This window comes from Dermacentor silvarum, chromosome 3 (assembly GCF_013339745.2).
Source record: "Dermacentor silvarum isolate Dsil-2018 chromosome 3, BIME_Dsil_1.4, whole genome shotgun sequence".
Classification (NCBI taxonomy): Eukaryota; Metazoa; Arthropoda; class Arachnida; order Ixodida; family Ixodidae; genus Dermacentor; species Dermacentor silvarum.
Window position 1 is genome coordinate 224,677,090 of NC_051156.1, and position 22,531 is coordinate 224,699,620.

A 22,531-nucleotide genomic window follows, 5' to 3' on the forward strand; every position below is an offset into this window, starting at 1 on the left:
GCGAGATCGATAGGCGGTTGTCTTCTTCATGATCTGAACGAGCAGCTTGATCGGCGCGTTCATTGCCAATGATTCCACAGTGACTTGGTAGCCACTGAAAGATGATTTCATGTCCTTTCTCAATCAAGTGGTATATGGCCTCCGTGATTTCGAAAACCAACTGTTCATGCGGACCGCGCCGTAAAGCTGACAGTAAACTTTGCAGTGCCGTCTTCGAGTCGCAGAAAACGCACCATTTGTGGGTTGGTTCGTCATTGATAAAGTGTAGTGCGACTCGATCGAAGCGCTGCGAGTTCTGCTGCCGTAGACACTGTCAAGTGAGATGTTTCCATCTTCATAGCGGTGGCTTTTCCTGGAATGACGACAGCTGCGGTAGAGCTGTTCTGCAGGACGGAGCCGTCGGTGTAACGTGGGTGTAATTCCGGTACTTCTCATATAACAGGAGTAAGGTAAGCTGTTTAAGAGCCGGCGATGCCATATCTACTTTTTCCAGACGCCCGGTACCGTCAGGTAGGTCGTTGGCTGAATAAGGCATCAAGGAGGAGTGGAAGGTCCCGCGGCAGGTGTGAAGAAAGATGGTATATCCTCACAATGTGCGGATACCGTTCCGCAGAACGAGGGGGGTGGTCTCTCCGCAGGTAGAGAGGCTAGATGGTGGCAAGAAGTCCGGGCAAGGTGAAGAAACAAATAAAAAGCAATACCATAGTACCATGGCAAATTCTTCGTCTTGTAAGGTTGAACAAATCAGGGGTAAGCCGCATCTATTTATCACGCACGCCTTACACATAGAAACAGGCCTAACGAATTTGACGTCCGTCGGGAACACAGCAGTATTAATGTACTACCGCGCAATGCACTTTTGAAACACATCTGTCCGCCATATATAAGTTCAGTGTAGTTCCGAACAAGCGCAGCCTGTGCGGCCACCTGGGCCCTGCTCTCCAAAGTGTGCGCGCCAAATGCACAGAACCATGCTGCAAAAGACTTGCTGGAACGATCAGAAACCTATTTGAAGCAGACCCCCAGGTGCACGCTGGAAATTACAAGAATTTATTGATAGAGCACCACCGCAGCAACACAAGTTATTGAAAATCCAAAGCCAGGTCGCCTGCCGAAAAACAGTCAACTGAACCGACGTGTGCGAAAGCAGTCACCAGCCGTGACCTAAAACATTTATATCATACAATCTCCCCGAGTCCTCTCCAGATTTTCCCGGCCACGGCGTGGAAGATCTCCAACGTTCTAGCAACAAAACTTTCGTCTAGAAGAGGCACTTGGTGGACTTGGAAGCTTCCCAAGATTAAAAGCTCAGCAGCGGGTGCACAAAAACATCAAAATAAGAAATAGAAAAAAGCCTAAGGTGCAGTTTTACTCCTCAAGGTTCCTTACAACACAGCCTTGTGCAACTTATGCTGACATTCTAGTCGCAGAAAGTGAGGTGAGTACAGAGCACACCGCTACCGAGGAGTGACGCAATGTGTGATGAATATATTGATAGGCTAATTTTACTACGTGCAAGCAGAACTTTAGCAGACCTAGCATATAGCCGCTCGGGTATTTCAGCCACCTCATTTATCTTGAAATTGGGTTGAGCCTGCTATACTTAATGGTGGCGTAGGAACTTTCCCCGCGTGTATCTTTGGTTTTAAAAGCTAAACAATAACAGGTATAGCAGCCGCACGCGTGGAAGGCATCCTGTCAAATTACGAGCTTTCAGGAGGGATGAAAAGTAAGCGGAGTGACTGCTCAGTATCGCCGTTTGAATGTGCTTCGTCACCAGCATGCGAGTTATAACAAGAACCGCCGGGTGCACTAGTAACGACGAATTTCAGGGCCGTGTGCAGAAGTGCAACTCTGAGACGGTTCTCTTTATCCCACGTATAACTGATCGAGGCAGTTCCTGCAACAAAACTGAGATTAGCCCGGCACTCCACGATACACTATGAGAGCAGGACAAATTGCCAGTCCCTACTCGGAGCAAGACAAGCGATTTCTGTCGAAGACCGAGGTGGTTTAGGACTACCACGTGAATGACGAGTCAACGGCCGGATCGCAGCATCAGAGGTGGCACATGTCGCAAGCATGCACTTGAGAACAGAATGGAAACGTTTCGACTAATGTCTTCTAGCCTTGACAGTATATGGATCCCGTTGGTCAGCACACGTCCGGTGATCCGGTCGTATCAGCCCAGCTCGCCAACCTCCGTACGTCGCGCCCGGTACAATAGACATTTGACGATCCGATGAAGCCGCGCTGCATCTCGAATAGCGGACCGCTCGAGTGGCTGCGTTGCCGACCGGCCGCGGTCTCCGTTAGCTGCAACGGCATCTCCCCTTTCCGCGCAGCGCGTCAGATCCGCATACGAGGACCACTGAAACGAAACCAACTCAGAGATGTCGTCGGTGAGCTGAAATGGTTCTCCCGAAGCGAAGCGTAACGTGCGAGAGGGCTCGGCGTACAAGCGATGCGGGGGAGATGGCGAGGGTGAGGAACGTGTGCGTGCGTACTGCGGCAGCCGCGGAAACAACGGCCCGCTGCAGGCACCTTTCGTTCGTTCTCCGTCAAAAGCGGCAACCAACCAACACGCGACGCCGGCGGCTGTGGCTTACCGCTCTTCTTTCCCCCGCTTCGCGCGCGCCGATCCCGCGTGTGCGCCGCGCACGCCGTCTGCCCGCCCGCGTGTAGTGCGCCTCTCGTGTTGCACACGTACTCGCACCCATCACTCGCGGCGGCACTACGCTAGAGAGAGGGTGTCGAGAGAGAGAGAGGAAGGGCTGCTGCACTCGGACCTGGTGGCAGGCGCGTGCACACTGCGTGCGGCACCTGGGAGTCGAACAGGCATGCTGACAACTCCACCGACTCGGCAGTGAGTCGAGTAAGCCACTCATGAACGGCGCCAGGAACAGCTGAGGCGAGGGACCTACAGGTGGCGGCGAGGACCCGCGATACACACCAGCAAGGGTGTGTCGACCGCCCAGTCGTCTGTGCCGCGTTCCTGCAGCGATCGGTGCGGTGCCAGTGACCAGGCAGCCGAAGCAGCGCTGACGGCGATGGTCGTGTGCCTCACCTGGGGCTGCCAGGCTCCCGCGGCGGCCCTGTGCGCCCCGGTGCTGGGCCCGCCGCAGCCTCCACCGCCCCCGCCTCCGCAGACGACCGCCACAACGTTCTGCTCTGTGATTCCCATCCACCCCTGGAAGCAGTCGTAGTGAGTACTCAGCCTCCTTGATCGCGGCGGCTGTGTGCCTCTTGCCCGAATCAAGTCACACAGTGCGAGACGCAGATTGAACGCGTTCGTGGAGCGAAAGTTTGGAACACGTGCCCTCATCAGTGGAAAGTAGTGAAGGCAGCTTCGCGCTAGTTCCTTTTGACTTCGTCATATGGGCCTTGCGCCCACCTCCTTTGGAAAACGTTTACGCCACCTCGGGCATCTCGGAAACATATCCATAATACACATATCGTTATCGTTGATGGGTTAGTCGGCTCTTACTGAGAAGGAGGCGCCAGTTTTTTCCAGGATTTCCTGATTTAATCAATAAGAGCTGCTTACTACTTCCGATAACTCTCGCACAATATTTGTGTTCATCGCAGAGTGTCGCGGATTACTACGAGGACAGTTCATCGACAAAGTGCTCAAGGCCTTATGCTAGATGGAAAGCCTGTACGAACAGCGATTTGTGGCAGCGTATTCGTGCGGTTTTCGTTGAGATGATACATTGGCCGCTTGTTGGCACGAAGTTGGTGTCCGACCCTGCAGGAGCTCAAAACACGACTGCTGCTGTTTAGGCTGACAAAAACGTTTGCCCTCTCGCAAGTAGGACTGGATGTCTCTCTCTCTATATACGTATTAAAGCGATCCTGTCACTATCGTTACACCAAAACGACATTTCAAAGTCCATGCAGTTTATTTGTACAGACAATCTCAACAGCTGACGCCCAGGCCTTGTAATAATGCTGGGAATCTGTGTAACGTTTCCGGCGAAAGTGATTGAGGGAGTAAGCTGCATACCTTAATTACTTATGCACATGAGATCGTCACTATCGTGGACGACACTTGACACCATCTGCTCTTAATGCTTCACGTATGTTCCGATATTTGAAATTTAACCTGAAAAGTGCATCACCTGAAATAACTCATTTTAAATGCTAGCACATCTGACATTCGTACGCCCAAAGCTAGAATAGGGTGCATCTGTCTGGCATCCTTTACAATCATATCTCACTTCTGACCTAGAAACTTACAAAACTGCGCTGCTCGGTTTATAATTTCCCAATATTCCAGTGAAATCAGCGTAACCACAGTAAAACGTACAATTGAATTACGATCACTTGCCTCTGGCCACATCATTTCTCGTCTCCTCTTGCATCGCTCAACTCGTTGCCCGTTCGCAAGAAAAGATCGACATACAGGTTGTGACAGCAACGTTGCCCTCTTCATTGCGTGCGAAATCGTCTTATAATCAGCGCCGGCGAAATACTGCTGCTCTTTGATCTTACTGACCCCACATCATGCGGGGTCACAAGATGTGGGGTCAATAAGTTAGATCAAAGAGCAGCACAACTATCTTAACTCTGATAGTGTCTAAATTGGTGAACATACGCTAGTTCTTACAAAACGAAAAGGGGTACACCTCTCTTTTAAAATTGGGTCATTGAAGTGTGCACAGTGGGATGAGATCGACGTTCTACGATCGACTGGAATTCCTTCAGCTTAGCTGGTCATGCTCTAATATCTCGCGATGATATATAGTTGACACGGCTGCTTCATTCGATCTTACGATGTCCATGTTGACGCTCTGACTTCATTCTATGCTTCTTCGGTTGGTTGTGACTAACAAAAACATTTAGCCCCTTGGATCTCCATCTCGTTCATTGCATGCGAAGCTGTTGTACTTAACATTGCTTGTATTGGTTTGTAAAGTGCTGTCGAATGCCTCTATTACGAAATGACCTGTATAACGCAGGTTTGATAACGCCCTGACCGAATTTATATTGTTCACATGTATTTAGAACGCCTCTACAACAAAGACCACTACTACGAATTTGCCTGTACAACGAAGGAATTTGGGAGTCCCTTACGGCTGATTTGTTGCTTTACAACGAACGCCGCGTACCAGTACCACCACTGCCCTCCGCAGACGCCACTTAGCTTCACTCTGCAGTAGTGCTAACAGCAGCGCTAGCGACGCACTTGACGATCATGCCGATATCATCGAGTGTTACAGTACTGCTCCAGGAATTGACCAGCTCGTACGCTGCTCGTTGTAAAGCAAGAGCGCGTGCGAGTACGGCTGACGAATACGTCGTAGTTGATGACAGCGTGATGATGCAAATGAAACTGACGACACACGACGCTTTCAAAGCCTTCTATAGGACGGAAAGGGCACGAATGTCATAGAAGGAAGCAATGATGAAGAGCCTGTAAATTAACCAAGAATTTTTCACGGCAATAGAGGCGATATCGGCATTCTCAACGATCTGCAGCATTAAGTTGCGTCGTTCCGCGTTTCGCCGCGGAGCATATATATGTACAGTCTGTTTCACACTTAGGGGAATACTCGGAGCGCATTGCAAGACGCTCCGAGTTTTCCTCTAAGTGTGAAACAGACTGTACCTCGGTGCAAAAGGTCGACTACAATCGAACATTCCGTAATGTGAAGTGTTAACAAAATATGGGCTGCTTACTTCACTAAGTCTCTCTTGAATTCGTGTTAAAGGTTCTCTCTGGTTGAACGTGCTTAGCCTGCTAACGTGCGGTGCGTGGTCTTTACAACGAAGTGTCGTGTATAACGAAGGATTTTGTAGGTTCCAAGCTTTAGACATTGCATACCGCACGTGCGTTCAATCAGACAAACACGTTGAATGAGGTGACTTCATGACCTGTTAGTCTGCTACATTTTCGTATGATGCGCCATGATTCCAAATATGCATGCTCACCACGAGCTTACGTACTTTTCGTGGCTACCAGTGGCTCTGATCTGCTCCACAGTGGGTCGGTTGCGTAGAAGAAAGCAGCTTACTCAATATATATAGAGGGTCCGTGCAACATCAAACGAATCACATGCCCGACGCTGCACAAGAACTGATCAGGTTGCTTAGTCGCTTGGAAAGACGTGCGTCACATATACATATATGCCATCATAAAACAGTTGTAAGAGGCGTTTTTTTTTTTTTTTGCATTAGCGGGCATGTTGATTGCTGAAATGCCACCGGTTGTGTGCACACGTCCCTCTGCAAATTGTACAAATTCTAGTTTTTCGTTCAATATCGTGGCAGCTGCTGCTACTTTCCGCGACAACACACTGACACAAAAACTATACATACAGGAAGCACGCCGCGTGTGTTTCTTTTTTTTTTTCCCCGACACTTGGCATCTCACGTTGCTGCAAGCTAGCGCAATTCATACAGAGAGAGAGAGAAGCCTTCATTCATTTGGTGTCAGTGATGAGAGTAGAGACTCTGACCTGAGCTTCTTGAACTCCTTCCACTCCACGTTCATTCGTCAATTGCGAACATTAGGCGAGTGTCAGCAATCGATACCTCATCCTTTTGGATCTCAAGCTGCCAATTAAGCACAACCGTACTGTGTATTCGCAGAACCGACACACATCTGCAGAGCAGTGCGTATGCCGATGAGGATAATGGAGAGGGCGGCCTAGCAATAAACCTATGTCAGGACAACCCCGTTCCCTAAATATCGTGCCACGCCGCGGTAATAGCTAAGGAAGTTTTGATGAAAATTCAATGAAAGAAACGACTTTGCTAAATGTATCCGGTGCATATATTGAACGCCAATTTAGCGCGTTAAAGATCGTGTTAAGGTAAAATTGTACTTTAAAAAACGTTCAGGCAGGCAGCTCAATACATAAAAGAGACTGCTGTCCAGCTTTGTAGGAAAGGCATTCTCTTGTTCCTCTTTCGCCCTGAAAGTCTTAATTACCCAGAGTAATGGTGTTTCGACCTGCGAGGATGCAATTATAAGCTGCGTTTAGTTAATGATGAAGGGGCTATGAATGTGCTGGTATTCGGTTTAAAGTTATGGGGGCTTACGCGTCACTTCGCACATTATTCCTGCTTTCTGACATATATAAGCTTTTATTTATATACACATACGCTGATCTGTACTGGACCGGCTGTACTAGTAGATTCTTGGCTATCGGGTCTTCACATGTCAGATGCAGCGTTAATAAAGGTTTGGATAGATAGATAGATTTTCTAATATATCTGTATTAAGCTGTATCAGTTGTATACCCTCTCCCCCTTTATGTAATACCCTCATCTGAGGATCTTTAGGGTCATTCCTGATTGATTGATTGATTGATTGATTGATTGATTGATTGATTGATTGATTGATTGATTGATTGAGGACGCCTAAGCATTCCTTATGAGTTGTGAGTGCGAAGGCATTAATTATTAGTCCAACTGAACGCCGCTGAGTGGTCCTTCGAGTTTTGCTCTGCAAGTAGTGTATACCATAGCGGTACGTGCTGCCCGAGCCAGCAAGCAGCAGCAGCCTGCAGTGCCAACGCCGCGGGCCACCGACGTCCTGCGCGACGAGAGATCGAGGAAGCAGCACCGGCCACTAAGGCCGGTAGGCGCGCGCAGCAGCTAAGCCCAGTGGGGATGAGAAAGAGAGATATGAACCACGCGCGGGCTTGCCGGTTTCCGAGAGAGAGAGAGAGGTGCGCTGGTTAAAGCCCCTATATAGCGCTGGTGTGGTGCCGTTGCGCCGATGCCCTCTCCCCTCACGCAACACCTGGCTCACTATCGCTGCAGCAGGTGTTCCGATTCGCTTGGCGCTGAGCCGTGCTCCCTCAAGGGCTGCAGAAGATAGCGCCAACCTTTCCCTTTCCCTCAAGAACCACTTATCATCATCATCCGATTCGCCCGCTCTGTTCCGTCGAGGCGCGCTCGTGACGTGGCGTCGCAACCAATGAGAATTTAGGCGCCGCTGCTACAGACGCCGGCATTTTCGCTCGATGGGCCATTTCACGCTTTTGCATCAATAATGCAGATATCTAGAAGTTTCATGAGGCTCGTAGCTGGTACAACGTAACGACTCATCTGGGAATTATCGAGGGTTATATTTCAGCCCACACCGTTTCGTGCATTGATGTGGGCAGAAGGAAATTATTTCTGTTACCTGAAGCATGATCGAAATATGGTGCCGAGAGCCTTCGCCTGTGCCTTCGCCTGTGCCTTCGCCTGTGGCTTCGCTGAGCCAACGTCCGTGAGCTCGGCGCTCTTTCGTGCACTGCGCGCGAATCTGTACCGTATACTGCCGTCACTGTTGTGTTGGCAGACTGTGCGTCGTAGACGCCGAGTTGCAGCGTTCGTATGTTTCGTCGCTTACTTTGTTTGGAACGTGATACGAGTCACAGTGCGCAGCGGTTACTTACCCGTCCGAGAGAAACGCGCCTTATAGGTATACAACGTCCGTGCAGGAATGTGCCGGGGGAGATCGCGAGTGTGCAATTTTCGGCTGCAGTGTACTATGTTCAGTCATTCAGCTTGCATGAAAAAATACCAAACAGCCTAAATAGTGTGTCAATCCAAATCCACTTACCGACTGTGTGCAGCTCGAATAAGGCAATTCAAAAGAGCAGCACGTGTGCTTTCTCCATCAGCCCCTTTCAAGCTGTCAAAAGCGTGCTCACTGTTGGCAAGGTGAAATAAATGAAACTTGTCGTGAAAACCACTTGCACATTGCAGAATCCGCATATGTACTACGCGTGGCTGCTGCCGTGAAGTCTGCGCAGTGAAAGCGTGCATGTGGCGATCTTAAAGGGACTTGCTAGCACGAGCTTCAAAAATAAACGTTCCTTCACTTATGGCACCCTTCATGAGAAGTGCAGAAAGTTCAATTGCGTTACGAATGATGCATCATAGAATTTCTAAAGCTCCTTGTTGAAGAAATTTATGCTGTTTGATGTATGGTCGTATCTTGTCAGAAGGGCACGGGCCCGTTTGAGAACCCTCTACCGTTAACATTCGTCTTAGATAAGGATGGCAGATATCTCCATATCTCCATATACCACCATACATACAGGTTCACAGGATACTGGAAACTTGAAGTGATCCCTGCGAACGACATCCCTCTTAGGCTGGAGCCAACAAATGAACCCTTGTCGATATACGTTGGCTCCAGCGTGAGACCAGCTCTTGTTCGACCGCTGTGAATCACTTCTTATACGAAAAAATGGCGCAGTTTCACCTGAAACCTGATTTCGTGACCTACCTGACACGCATGCCATGACATTCATGTCATGAGTCCTAAAGAGTCCCTTTAGCTACACCTAGAGACCTTAAGAGACCTTAAGGCGAAAACCTTAGTCATGCTCGTGACTATGACTTTTCCTTCACTTAGTACCACGTCTGAACCCATTTCAATGGTTTTTGAGTGTTAATCTTTTTATTGCGATAGCAATTATATGGACATTCCAAAGGAGATTTCTGCCGTCGGCGTCGCCGTCGCCGTAAGGTTCCGTATGACGTCAACGGCGATGAAATCGTCGCCGCGCTCCGGACGCTGTATGTGCGAGTGAAAGGGCGCGAGGGACGCGCGCTTTCACGGGGAGCGAACGCACGTCGGAGAGCAAACGCGCGTTCGCCGCCGTGCTCCCTCGAGGGCTGCAGAATTAAGCGTCTCTTTCCTCCTTTCCATATATAGAGAGCAAACGCAACCTTTTCCGTCGCGCGAAAGGCTGTCGGGGGAGGGGAGGCGACGTTTAGCTGCGGCACCAAATGCGTATTTATATAAAAACGCCGCGCGCGTTCGGTGCAAACGCGGGCAAAACGCCGACGGCGTCGACAACAGTTCTACGCGTTGCTGGTGCTGCTGCATGTCGAAGTTTGTACAGCTGATAAAACTACTATCCTTACTCCGTATAGCTCTCTACTAATTTGCTATCGCAATTGGTGCTTCGCCTTTCGGGTGAAACTGTGACAAGTTTATAGAGCAAATGCGACTTCTTCCGTCTCGCGAAAAGCCGTGGAGGGAGGGGAGGCGACGTTTAGCTGCGGCACCAAATGCGTATTTATATAAAAACGTTGCGAGGCGAGCATGTGGTAAAGACTTCCGACGCTGCTCGACGAGTGTCCCGTTCTGATCTCATCGAAAACCCCCAGAGGCACCGGCAACAGTCACCAACGCAGCGCGTGTTCGGTGCGAACGCGGGCAAAACGCCGACGGCGTCGACAACAGTTCTGCGCGTTGCTGGTGCTGCTGCATGTCCAAGTTTATACAGCTGATAAAACTACTATCCTTACTCCGTTTAGCTCTCTACTAATTTGCTATCGCAATTGATGCTTCGCCTTTCAGGTGAAACTGCGACATTTTTTCATTGAGTCATTGTCATTTTTGCTGAGTCATGCTCATGACTATGCCCTGCCACCATACTTTAGTGTTTCCTTCATTAGTACCCACGTCCAGTGGTTTCAGTGGTTTTTGAGTGTTAATATTTTTTCGCTAAGTCATTGTCATTTTTGCTGAGTCATGGTCACGACTATGACTTCTACTATCATCCTATAGTGTTTCCTTCACTTAGTACCTACGTCAGAACCCATTTCAGTGGCTTTTGAGTGTTAATATTTTCCGCTGGGTCATTGTCATGACCTACATGACACGCATGTCATGACAGTTATGTCATGACCTATCACTTTTGTTAGTCATACACTCCTGTCATAATATGTCAAATTTGGTACCTACCAAGTTAACGAAACGACCATGAGAGCACCAAGATGTAGGCAGCTGTTTCATGACCTGCGTAACACGCATGCCATGACATTCATGTTATGACATATCATTTATGTTCGCCATATACTGTTATAATAGTGTTTTGGCACGTAAAACCCCTGAAAGAAGAAGAATGTTATAATAGTATGCCAATTTTAGTACATACCAAGTTAACGAAACGACCATGAGAGCGCAAAGTCGTAGGCGGATAGATAGATAGATAGATAGATAGATAGATAGATAGATAGATAGATAGATAGATAGATAGATAGATAGATAGATAGATAGATAGATAGATAGATAGATAGATAGATACTGTGAAAGTATCAAATGTTCGCCAAGAAATGCTTCGCATTTAACATAATGATGACTGCTAATCATTTTCTTTTTCAATGATGAATTCTACTCGATCACTATTTACACTTACACGCGTTCTTTTCTTTGACATCTTTTGAAATCGTTGCTTATACAGTGGTTAGCAAAAGAAACGGCTCAGGAAGTCCCTCGTCGGAAGCTTCGGGCTAGGGCAGCTCTGACACCATCCGTCACCTGAGCCTGCCGACCGTCAGCTTGCATAGAGACGGCCAAAGGACGTGTCGCAGGCGTCCGGCTTCTGCATGCGGCTGTGTACGGCAGATGCTTGACACTCGCCACATAACGCTCACGAGAAGTAGCAGGCTTTCCGCTTTAAAAATCTCCGTGCTACGGCGCCCGGGGAGACGTGCGATGAGGCTGAAGATTACAAAGAAGACGAAGACAGAATGAACCCGAATGTACGAGTAAAGTACAACCGTGTAGCTGACACAATGCGAAGCTGTAGGCGCGTTTCCTCGATTATTATTATTATTATTATTATTATTATTATTATTATTATTATTATTATTATTATTATTATTATTATTATTATTATTATTATTATTATTATTATTATTATTTGTTTATACAGTTGTTTCTTGTTTTTGTTCTTCAGCCATTTCTTTATCCCACTACATTCCCAACAATCAATTCAATTCAATATTATTGATAAATAAATTAGTACAGAAATAGTTGTATACAGGAAGGGGCGTCCCAAAGTAAAAACTGCAGGCGGGACCCTTACGATGAATTGTAAATTAAAAAAATAAAGCGAACCTAACAATACGTAGGTGGGGAAAAATGAATCAGTAGATGAAAGATGAAATAACTACACTGCTGTCATACATAATCATATTATAAAAACAAGTTACCAAAAAATAAAAGAAAGGAGTACAAAAAATACAAAAGAAAGCCGACACAAAATAACAATAAATAACAATAACATGTCATACGATAAGCAATTTCAAATAGGTCGTCCTTTAATTGAGATTTAAAGATGGAAAGGGAGTTACATTGTTTTAAGTCGGTAGGCAGGGAGTTCCACAGTAATATACCAGAAAAAAAAAAGAATAGCTTGTTTTCCATAGTTAGTGGGTACCTTAGGCAAAAGTAAATTGCCCTTAACAGAAAAACGAGTGCAATTTGCATTAACAAATATGCATGATGGAATTATATCGAGGTAGAGCAATGAAAGACATTTAAAAAATAATAGACCAAGATTATACTAATAAGATCGGGATAAAGGTAGTACGCCATTGTCAATAAACAACGGAAGGTGCGACTGAAGAGGAGCCAGAAAAATAATGCGAATAGCTTGTTTTCGAAGGGTTAGGAGAGTGATCGATGGATATTATAGGTGATGCCCCAGGATTTAATGCAATAATTAATATGACTGAATAAATGCATAATAGAAAGTGACAAGTGTTGTAATAAAAAAAAGGGGCTCTAGCGCGAATGAGTGCCCGAAGTCCTGGTGCGATGTTTTTTGATAACCGACTAAACATGGTGACGGAATTTCAGCTGAGAGTCAGTAACAACAGTGCTACTGTTCGTTTTGATTTCTTGATATTGAATATATAGAGAACTAGGAGTTGAAGTTTCTTTTTTTTTTTCTGAGGACACGTAAAAAGCATAAAGCACCGCTTTCTTTACGTTGATTTTTATTTTACTTATAGTGGGTCAATTCTGAAGAGAGTTTAAATCTGTTTGAAGGTTGGACATTAGATGGTCGAGGTTGGTATGGGAAGAAACATTGTGGTATCATCCGCATATAATATGCACTGCGAAGAAGCTAAACACTGGGGGAGGTCATTAATGAAAGTTAAGAAGATAACGGGGCCCAGAATAGAGTTTTGAGGAACGCCACATTTCATAGTAATGGGATCCGAGTTTACGCCATTCATAGAAATTCGCTGTTTCCTATTGTTCAGAAAACTCCGCAAAAGTGATCATTAATCACTTTTAGTGGCTGGTCCAGTTATGCCATAACGATCCAGGTTTACAAGAAGCAGGTTGTGGTCAATAGAGTCAAAAGCCCTCGCAAAGTCAATGAAAATCGTTCCAGCGTAAGTTTCAATATCAATACATCTTTTAATTATGTCAGTGAAGTTCGCAATAGCTATATTCGTAGAAGGCCCCTCACGAAACCAAACTGACTATTGGAGATAATATTAAACTTTGTGAAATATTTACTGAGGCGGATTTCATTTAGTTTTTCTAGAACCTTATCTAGGAAAGAAAGCACGGAAATTGACCTGTAATTTTCGACAAGCTTACAGTCACCTTTTTTTAAAGACAGGCAGTACCTTTGCCTCCTCGGAACTGTTGCGGAAACACTCCAGTCTTAAATACCAAGTTAAAGATGTGAGAGAACACATGAGCAATTAAGTGACTAATTATTTTTATGACAGCACCATTAATGTTATCTAAACCCGGGGGTATCTTTGGCGCGCAAACTGGTAATAACCGATTGCACTTCTTCAGGGACAGTAGGATACAAAAAAGAATGAGGGTAACGAGGAATAGCACAAGAGTAAAGAGATAAAGAGGTATCAGAGCAAGCAGACAAGAAGTGTTCAGAAAAAGCGTTTGTAATACCTGAAGCATCATTAATACATAAGCCATCCTGAACAACCGAAGTAACTTATTTGCTTATGTGTTTTTACTTTGGTAAAAAAACTAATTAAGCAGTTTCCATTTTATTTTTGAGTCATTTCCGCAAACCTGAAGCTGCTGACTGTAATAGTGTCGCTTAGCTGCTTTGCGAAGAACGGATAATACAGCCCGAATACCTTTCATAGCCTGATTTTAGTTTGCAGTTGAATGACAGGTTCTTTTTTATATATATATATAAGTTATCCTTCTTCCGTTGTAGACGGGCGTGATGCAGGGAACGAAGTGTGTTTATTCGGAGACAAGGCCCTGCTTAAATAAGGGCCGATACAAAACATGACATGCGCACTAGGAGCATCAAGTGCGCACGTGTACATGATAATGCGACAATGCGCATGGTTACATCTTCCTTCCTTTCAAGATACAGAAAACAGACACGAAACAATTTCTATGACAGAGAACTATCATATTGGTTTCTCTGGCAGGGGATACCGTTGTGGCGATCTGCGAAAGCGGTTACTTCTACGAAGGACGTCCTGAGGTGGCTGTTCCGTCTCCTGGCGAGGCTGTAATGGTGGTTCCGCGGAAGCAGTCTTTCCAGGGGAGGACGCAGGTTGCTCTGCTCTGGAACTCAGATGTTCCCTGGTGCGTCGCAGCTGTTGTCCGCTGTCTGTAGTTAAGGTGTATGACCGTGGTGGGCCTGCTGGACCTACGACCACAGCTGGAGACCAGTGTCGGCGTATGGTGTCGTACACTGATACTGGAGAACCACTGTGAAGCTGGGGTAGATGTTTTGCCGTCCTGTTGTAGAAGATTCGTTGCTTCTCTCTTATTTCACTGAGACGATTACGAACACATTGAGGCGACACCGTCCGAGGTTCCAGGTGGCTGGAGAGAACTGGCAGTTGCGTTCTTGTTTGGCGGCCCATCAACCTCTGAGCGGGTGACTTCAGTTGTTCGTCCCTTGGCATATTTCGCCACTCCATCAAAGCGCTGTAAAATTCAAAAGTTCCAAAAGGACACTTTGTTAGCAACTTTTTCGCCTCCTGCACGGCGCGCTCTGCCATGCCGTTGCTACGCGGATAGTACGGGCTTGAGGTTACGTGGGTGGTTCCGAGCTGTGCATTAAAAGATCGGAAGCATGCACTGTTGAACGGTGGGCCATTATCCGTGCACAGCTTTGCAGGAATTCCATGAGTCGCGTAGACGGTCATGCACGCGTTTTTTACTGATGCCGCTGTTAGTTGACGAAGCTTTTGAATCTCGAAAAAAAACGAGTAGAAATCCACGAGGATTAGGTACGACTGGCCATCGTGGTAGAAAATATCAAGCCCAACGACTTGCCATGGCAGATTTGGTATCTCGTGGCTCAGCATGGGTAGTCTACTGTTTCTGTGCTTGTACTTTTCGCAAGCTGCACATGACTTAGCTAGTACTGAGATGTCGGCGTTCATGCCGGGCCAAAACATTACCTCTCTGGCTCGCATCTTCATTTTTTCTTCTCCCCCGTGTGCGGCGTGTAGCAAGCGTAGAACCTCTGCCCTCTTGGCAGGAGGGATGACGATTTTGTCGCCCCTGAGAAGCAGTCCTTCCTCGACGTGTAGCTCGTCGCGGTAGTGCCAATAAGGACGCAGGGCGTGCGACACTTCGTTCTTTGTTTCCGGCCATTCTGTGCTCGAGTAGGTGCGTAGTTCGGCCATGACAGCGTCCTTGTTGGTTTCGTTCCGAATACTCTCGAGCTGCTGGTTTGACACAGGAAGCAAAGAAATAACGTTTATTTGAAATTCTTCTGTCTCATCGCTTAGTTTAGTATTGCTTGGAAATCGAGAAAGCGCGTCCGCTAGAAACAGTTCCTTGCCTGGTTTGTACGTTACTTTGATAGGAAATCTTTGCAAGACCAGCCTCATGCGTTGCAGGCGAACTGGGCATTCACATAGTGGCTTTCTGAATATCGATTCTAGAGGTCTGTGATCCGACTCGACGATAACCTCACGCTGCCCAAAGATGTAATCCTGAAATTTCATGCAACCATGAACGATTGCTAGTGTTTCGTTTTCGATCTGCGCGTATCGCTGCTGTGCTTCTGTTAGCGAACGCGATGAGTAGGCTATCGGTTGCCCTTCCTGCAGAAGAACGGCTCCTACTCCGTGCTGGCTAGCGTCTACTGACAAGGTGGACGGTTTTTCTTGGTTAAAATAGGCTAGGACTGGTGCCTGTGTGAGGGCTGTCCGAAGCTGGTGAAAGCTTTCATCTTGCCGGTCTGTCCAGACCCAGGCGTTGTGCTTTTTCAACAGATCGCGAAGAGGCGCTGACAAGGTGGACATGTTGGGAACAAAACGCGCCACGAAGTTGATCATGCCGAGAAAAACTTGCAGTTCCTTACGGTTTTGAGGTGGCTTCACCTGCATGATATTGCTACGATACGGGAGGACGATTGAAAGTGAAGGAAGACGACGTGAGTTCGGACTGTGACATCATCGGTCCCTAGGCCTCTCGCATCCATCATTTCATTAATAATCGCATCTCTCCGTAACAGTATTGGTGGAGGTGCGGGGTAACGAAGAGAAGTCCAGGACGAACGACCACGGAAGCGCAACATCTGAAAATACGCCGAAGCCGCCGCCTGGCCGGACTACCACCGCTTCCAATGGACACGGTTCCTAACGGTGACAACGCGCTGACTTCGTCTGGCGCAACGTGGCAACATTACATGGCGCCACGGACCTTCGCCGGAAAGGTCGGAGAAGACGTTGAAGAGTGGCTGAACCACTACAGTCGGGTGAGTCGATACAACCGTTGGAATTCGGACACCCGGCTGACCAACGTGCCATTGTTTCTAGAAGGCACGGCGCTCGTGTGGTTTGAAAACCACGAAGAAACTCTAGCCACATGGGAAGACTTCGTGGATGAAGTAAAGAGCTGCTTTGGGGACTCATCTTTGAAGAAGAAGCGCTCTGAGCAGACTTTGATGCAGCGTGCTCAAGTGCCAGGCGAGACTTGCACAATTTACATTGAAGAAATCTTGAAATTGTGCAAGTCTGTAGACCCTCGCATGAAAGAAGAAGACAAGGTCGGACATCTTCTGAAAGGGATTGCCGAGGACGTCTACAACTTCCTCATAGGAAAGGACACCTTGGAGTCTGTCGCCGACGTAATCAAACATTGTCGCACGTTTGAGACTCTCAAGGCTAAGCGCATTACACCTAAGTTTGGTAGACTCGCCAACGTCACCACCGTTGCGAGTGTTGACGTCGGTCCTATACCACCCTGCGATCTCGCGTCAACGATACGACAAATCGTACGCGAAGAACTTGATCGACGTGAAGCTGTCGCCGCGACAAGACCACGCGTCAGCGATGCCTATTTGCCTTACGACGCAACGTGTGCGTCCGTTCATGCCACGGGGCATGACGATGCGCCTCGATCACGAGCACCGGAACGACCAACCTACGACTTACATCGTCGTGATGGCCCGCAGCACGCCTTCAACCAACCACGTACCATGGCGTCATCGTGGGACGATCATCACGAATACACAGAGCCTAGTGGAAGGTTTCGTGATTTGCGTGAGGCACCTGTGTGCTTCCAGTGCGGTGTCCGTGGACACGTGGCTCGATTCTGCCCTGAGCGCCGTCGCGGACAACCACGGTTTTACGAGAATCCGCCGGCGTCTCCTCGACGGAACAATCGGCCCGGTAGTGCTCGCTGGACAAGGGACACGTACTTCGGAAATAGTTTCCAGCAGAACTCCCGTGGTGACACGTTCATGGGCAACAACTACCGACAGAACACCCGCAGCGACTCGCCCGCCTCCGTACGAAGCTTGACGCCCCCAACTGCACGCCGGCGCCGTTCTCCATCGCCTGGTCGCCGTGTCACTTCCCCACCGCCGGGAAACTAGGTGGTGCGGCCGATGGAGGTGAGGTCGCCGAACATTTGTCACAACACACACGCATGCCTCCACCAGTTTCGATGGTGCAGAACAAGGTTCACGTCCTCGTAGACGGACTTCCGACGATGGCTTTGATAGACACTGGAGCAGCTGTTTCGGTTATGAGTTTAAATTTTAAATCACGGCTAGGACCCAAAGTGATGTTTTGCTGGGACAACTGTGCCACATTCCGTGCAGTGAGTGGGGAGTCGCTGTACCCTGTCGGGATGTGTGTTGCGAGTGTAACTTTAGGCCACAGAGTGTTCAAGGTGGAATTTGCTGTTCTGGCTAGCTCCACGCACGACGTAATCTTGGGGATCGACTTTCTACGAGAGTGCGGCGCCACTGTGGATTGCGGCGCTGGTGAAATTTTGTTATCCGCTTTTACTGAGGGGTCTCCGCGCTGTCATGGTACCCTCGCCGTCACTGACGATATTTGCTTGCCGCCCCAGTCGATCAAGATAGTGCCCGTTGATACCCCTGCTGTAGACGCTGGGACGTTTGATGTCCTTGTGGAGCCGGTCCCCCTCAACTGCGTCAAGAAAAATGTGCTCGTGCCTCGTTGCGCAATTTCTATTACCGATGGGCGATCCTCATTATGGGTGCTGAATTGTTCTAGTGAGCCTGTCGTGCTACCCAGTAGAATGCGGCTTGCCCTCTTCGAACAAAATGCGAGCAGTCGTTGTATCGCAGCTTTAAGCAACGAAACAGTAGACCACGTGGCTGTCACTCACCCTACAGAGGACAAGTTTCTGGCTATGGTCAACAAGTCGTTGCCGTCAGAGAAGCGCCGAGCCTTGGTCCACGTCCTGGCCAAGCATGCCGCAGTCTTTGATTTTGCGCAGAGCGAGGAACAATTTAATGTGCCAGAGTCACGTACTCGTCACGTGATTGACACGGGATCTGCTCATCCTATCCGGCAGAAACCGTACCGTGTCTCACCTGCAGAGCGCAAAATCATTGCTCAACAGGTGGAAGAAATGCTCAAGAAGAAGGTCATTCAGGAGTCATGCAGCCCTTGGGCTGCACCTGTGATCCTTGTAAGGAAGAAAGACGGTTCTTGGAGATTCTGTGTGGATTACCGACGTCTCAACTCTATCACCAAAAAGGATGTATACCCGCTTCCCAGGATTGATGACGTAATTGACTGCTTGCATTCTGCCTCGTACTTCTCCTCCGTGGATCTAAGGTCCGGTTATTGGCAAATTCCCATGCATTCGGATGACAAGGAGAAAACGGCCTTTGTAACCCCAGATGGTCTGTTTGAATTCAATGTAATGCCGTTTGGCTTGTGTAACGCCCCAGCCACGTTTGAGCGCTTCATGGATACTATTCTGCGTGGACTGAAGTGGGAAATTTGTCTATGTTATCTTGATGACGTTGTAATTTTTGGCCGTACATTTGAGGAGCACAATCGCCGTCTTGACATCGTTCTTACATCTCTTGAGAGAGCTTCACTCACCTTGAATTCTAAGAAGTGTCACTTCGGAAACCGTGAGACTCTGGTTCTTGGTCATCTTGTCGACAAGCACGGCGTTCGGCCTGACCCTCAAAAGGTCGCTGCAGTTAGCAGCTTCAAAAAACCGCAGTCACTACGAGAGTTGCGAAGTTTCTTGGGCTTGTGCTCGTACTTCCGTCGCTTCGTGCCTAAATTTGCCGACCTGGCTTACCCCCTGACATGTCTACTCAACAAGGACGTGCCTTTTCAGTGGTCAGCAGAATGCGAGTCATCATTTAAGCAGCTCAAGTTCGTACTGACCTCAGGGCCCTTACTTCGCCACTATGACCCATCTGCTGCAACCGAACTTCACACCGACGCCAGTGGTATAGGCCTCGGGGCCGTCTTGGTTCAACGGCATGACACCATAGAACATGTGGTTGCCTATGCCAGTCGTTGTTTAAGTAAACCTGAGCGCAACTATACGGTGACGGAGCAAGAATGTCTCGCGGTCGTCTTCGCTGTCCACAAGTTTCGCCCGTATATCTACGGACGCCGATTCTCAATTGTCACCGACCATCACTCGTTATGTTGGCTCACCGGACTACGCGACCCATCCGGCCGTCTTGCTCGTTGGGCCATAAGATTACAAGAATATGACTTTGAAGTGTGTTACAAGAGCGGTCGTCGTCACGCTGACGCTGATTGTTTATCAAGGCTTCCCCTTTCGACGACCGAGTGTGACGCAGACAATTTCGATGAATACCTAGCAGTTGTTGACCCTCTATTTCCTGACCTTACCACCTTTCGCACGGAGCAACGCAGCGACACCAGTCTGGCTCCTCTATTTATCTCCGAAGCGAACGGTCAACGCCGTTACGTTGTAAAGGATGGCATTCTTTACAAGCAAAATTATTCTGGCGAGGGTGCCCGTTTGCTTCTAGTCGTGCCGACAAGCTTGCGACGTGATGTGCTACAAGTAATGCACGATGACCCTACATCTGGACATATGGGATTTTCCAGGACGTTTCAGCGCACACAAGAACGTTTCTTCTGGCCAAAGATGCGCCAAAGTGTAGCAGCGTACGTTGCGAGCTGTGAACTGTGTCAACGCTACAAGCGCCCAACTAGCGGCCCTCCCGGACTTCTGCATCCCATCACGCCCCCTGCTTCACCGTTTGAGGTAGTTGGTGTTGACCTGCTCGGCCCTCTGCCGCGATCAACGACAGGCAACCGATGGATTATAGTATGCGTCGATCACCTGACACGCTATGCAGAAAGTGCGGCGATTCGTGTAGCAACGGCCGCTGAAGTTTCACACTTCATGCTCTCATTCGTCATTTTACGCCATGGATCCCCTCGTGTTATTATCAGTGATCGTGGCCGGCAATTTGTTGCCGATGTGGTTGAAGAGCTTCTCCGGCTTTCGACGTCTCATTTTCGTCACGCCACGCCGTACCACCCACAGACTAACGGCTTAACTGAACGGACCAACAGAACTCTCATCAACATGCTTGCGATGTATGTTGATTCCGCTCACAAATCTTGGGACACTGTGTTGCCTTTCATAACTTTCGCCTACAATACCGCAAAACACGAAACCACCGGATACAGCCCATTCTATCTCCTATACGTCCGCCAACCGCGTACAGCTCTCGATTCTATCCTTCCGTTCTCCGAAACCGCCGAAACTTCTCTGGCCGAAACACTTTGCCGCGCAGAAGAGGCCCGGCGCATCGCCCGCCTTCGTACTTTTGCCTCCCAAGAACGCTCTAAAACCCGTTTTGACGAGCGCCATCAGCACGTATCGTACGAGAAAGGTGATTTGGTGTGGCTATGGACGCCACTTCGGAAGCGCGGCCTATACCAAAAGTTCTTGGCCCGTTACACCGGCCCCTTTGTCGTTATGGCACGTCTCAGTGATGTCACGTACGTGATTTGTCGACTCTTGTCTACTGGCCGCCGCTCAAGCAAGACCAACGTCGTCCATGTCGCCCGTCTTAAACGTTTTCACCACCGGAACTCCAACTGACTCGGCCGGTGGGCATCGTCTGCAAAGGGGGGAATTGCTACGATACGGGAGGACGATTGAAAGTGAAGGAAGACGACGTGAGTTCGGACTGTGACATCATCGGTCCCTAGGCCTCTCGCATCCATCATTTCATTAATAATCGCATCTCTCCGTAACAGTATCTTCCACTCTGCCGGTATCCAGAGACAGGCCTTCTGGGGTTAGAACGTGGCCCATATAGCGGACTCGAGCCTGCAGAAAATTGCACTTTTTCTTATTGAGCTTCAAATTGTGTTCTCTACATCGTGCAAGCAAGGCTAGCAGATTGCTGTCGTGTTGCTCTCGCGACTGTCCCCACACCAGGATGTCGTCCATTACTACAGCAACGCCTCTCAAGCCCTCTAGCACTTGGTGCATCACTCGCTGAAAAACTTCCGGAGCGGACGCGATGCCGAAAGGCATGCGCAGGAATCTGTATCGACCATAGGGCGTGCTCATAGTACACAGTAGCGAGCTCGGCTCGTCTAGCTTTATCTGCCAGAACCCTGACGATGCATCAAGGGTAGAAAAAATTTTCGCTCCATGCAGTCGCGGCAGAATATCCTCCAACGTCGGCATATGATAATTCTCTCTGAGAAGCGCCTTGTTTAAGTCTGATGGGTCTAGACATATGCGTACTTTTTCTTTTTTGACTACTACAACCATGTGGCTAGACCAGGAGGTGGGCTGTGTTACCTTTTCGATGACTCCGTCACGCTCCATCTTGTCTAGCTCGGTTCTGACGCGTTCTTGAAGGGCAATGGCAATTCGTCTTGCCGGTTTGACCGTGCCCCTGGCTTCAGGTTTCAGTTCCATGTGGTAAGAGACGTCTTTGATTTCTCCCAGGCCCTGGAAAACGTCTTCAAATCCTTGTATTAGTTCATCAGCCTTCAAGGTGTCAACGGTGTTTATGCGGCAAATCAGGCCCAAGCGTTCGGCGACTTTGCCACTTATTGTAACAGGAACAGCTTGTTTCACGATAAAGAATAATGCCGTCGTAGATTTCGCTGAACTAAGAATCTGAAGCTCAATTTTTTTTAGTGCCGTTTCCTTATGTCCAAAAAATGACCGCAGCGTAGAGCAGCAATCTTGTGCTGGCTGTGTAGTTATGCTTCTGAGCGTAGCTTCGGGCATGACGCAACAGTTAGCGCCGGTATCAATCTTGCACGAAACCGGGATCCCTGCCACGTGAATAGTTGCCGACCATGGGTCATGCTCATCAATAGCATTGACTTGCAGCATTTGAAGGAAATAATGCTCGTCCTCTGCTATCTCTACCTGCTGTATGTTGCGTCCTTGGTCCCTCGGTTTCACTAGTTGTTTGCGACACACCCTCGCGAAGTGATTTCGGCAGCCACACTTGTTACAGCGTTTGCCTTGAGCAGGGCACGTCGCTTTTCCGTGTTCTGGGAA

General features: G+C 48.4%; 1 protein-coding gene across 1 annotated transcript in view; it reads left to right on the plus strand.

Annotated features, from left to right (window-relative positions):
* Nucleotides 1-2,654: 2,654 nt before the first annotated feature.
* Nucleotides 2,655-22,531, plus strand: part of LOC119446789 (receptor-transporting protein 4) — a 71,241-nt gene continuing 51,364 nt past the window's right edge. The window contains exon 1 of the mRNA XM_037711338.2: nt 2,655-3,205. Coding sequence (XP_037567266.1) covers nt 3,051-3,205 — 155 coding nt within the window. The 5' untranslated portion in view covers nt 2,655-3,050. The remainder of the gene's footprint in view (nt 3,206-22,531) is intronic.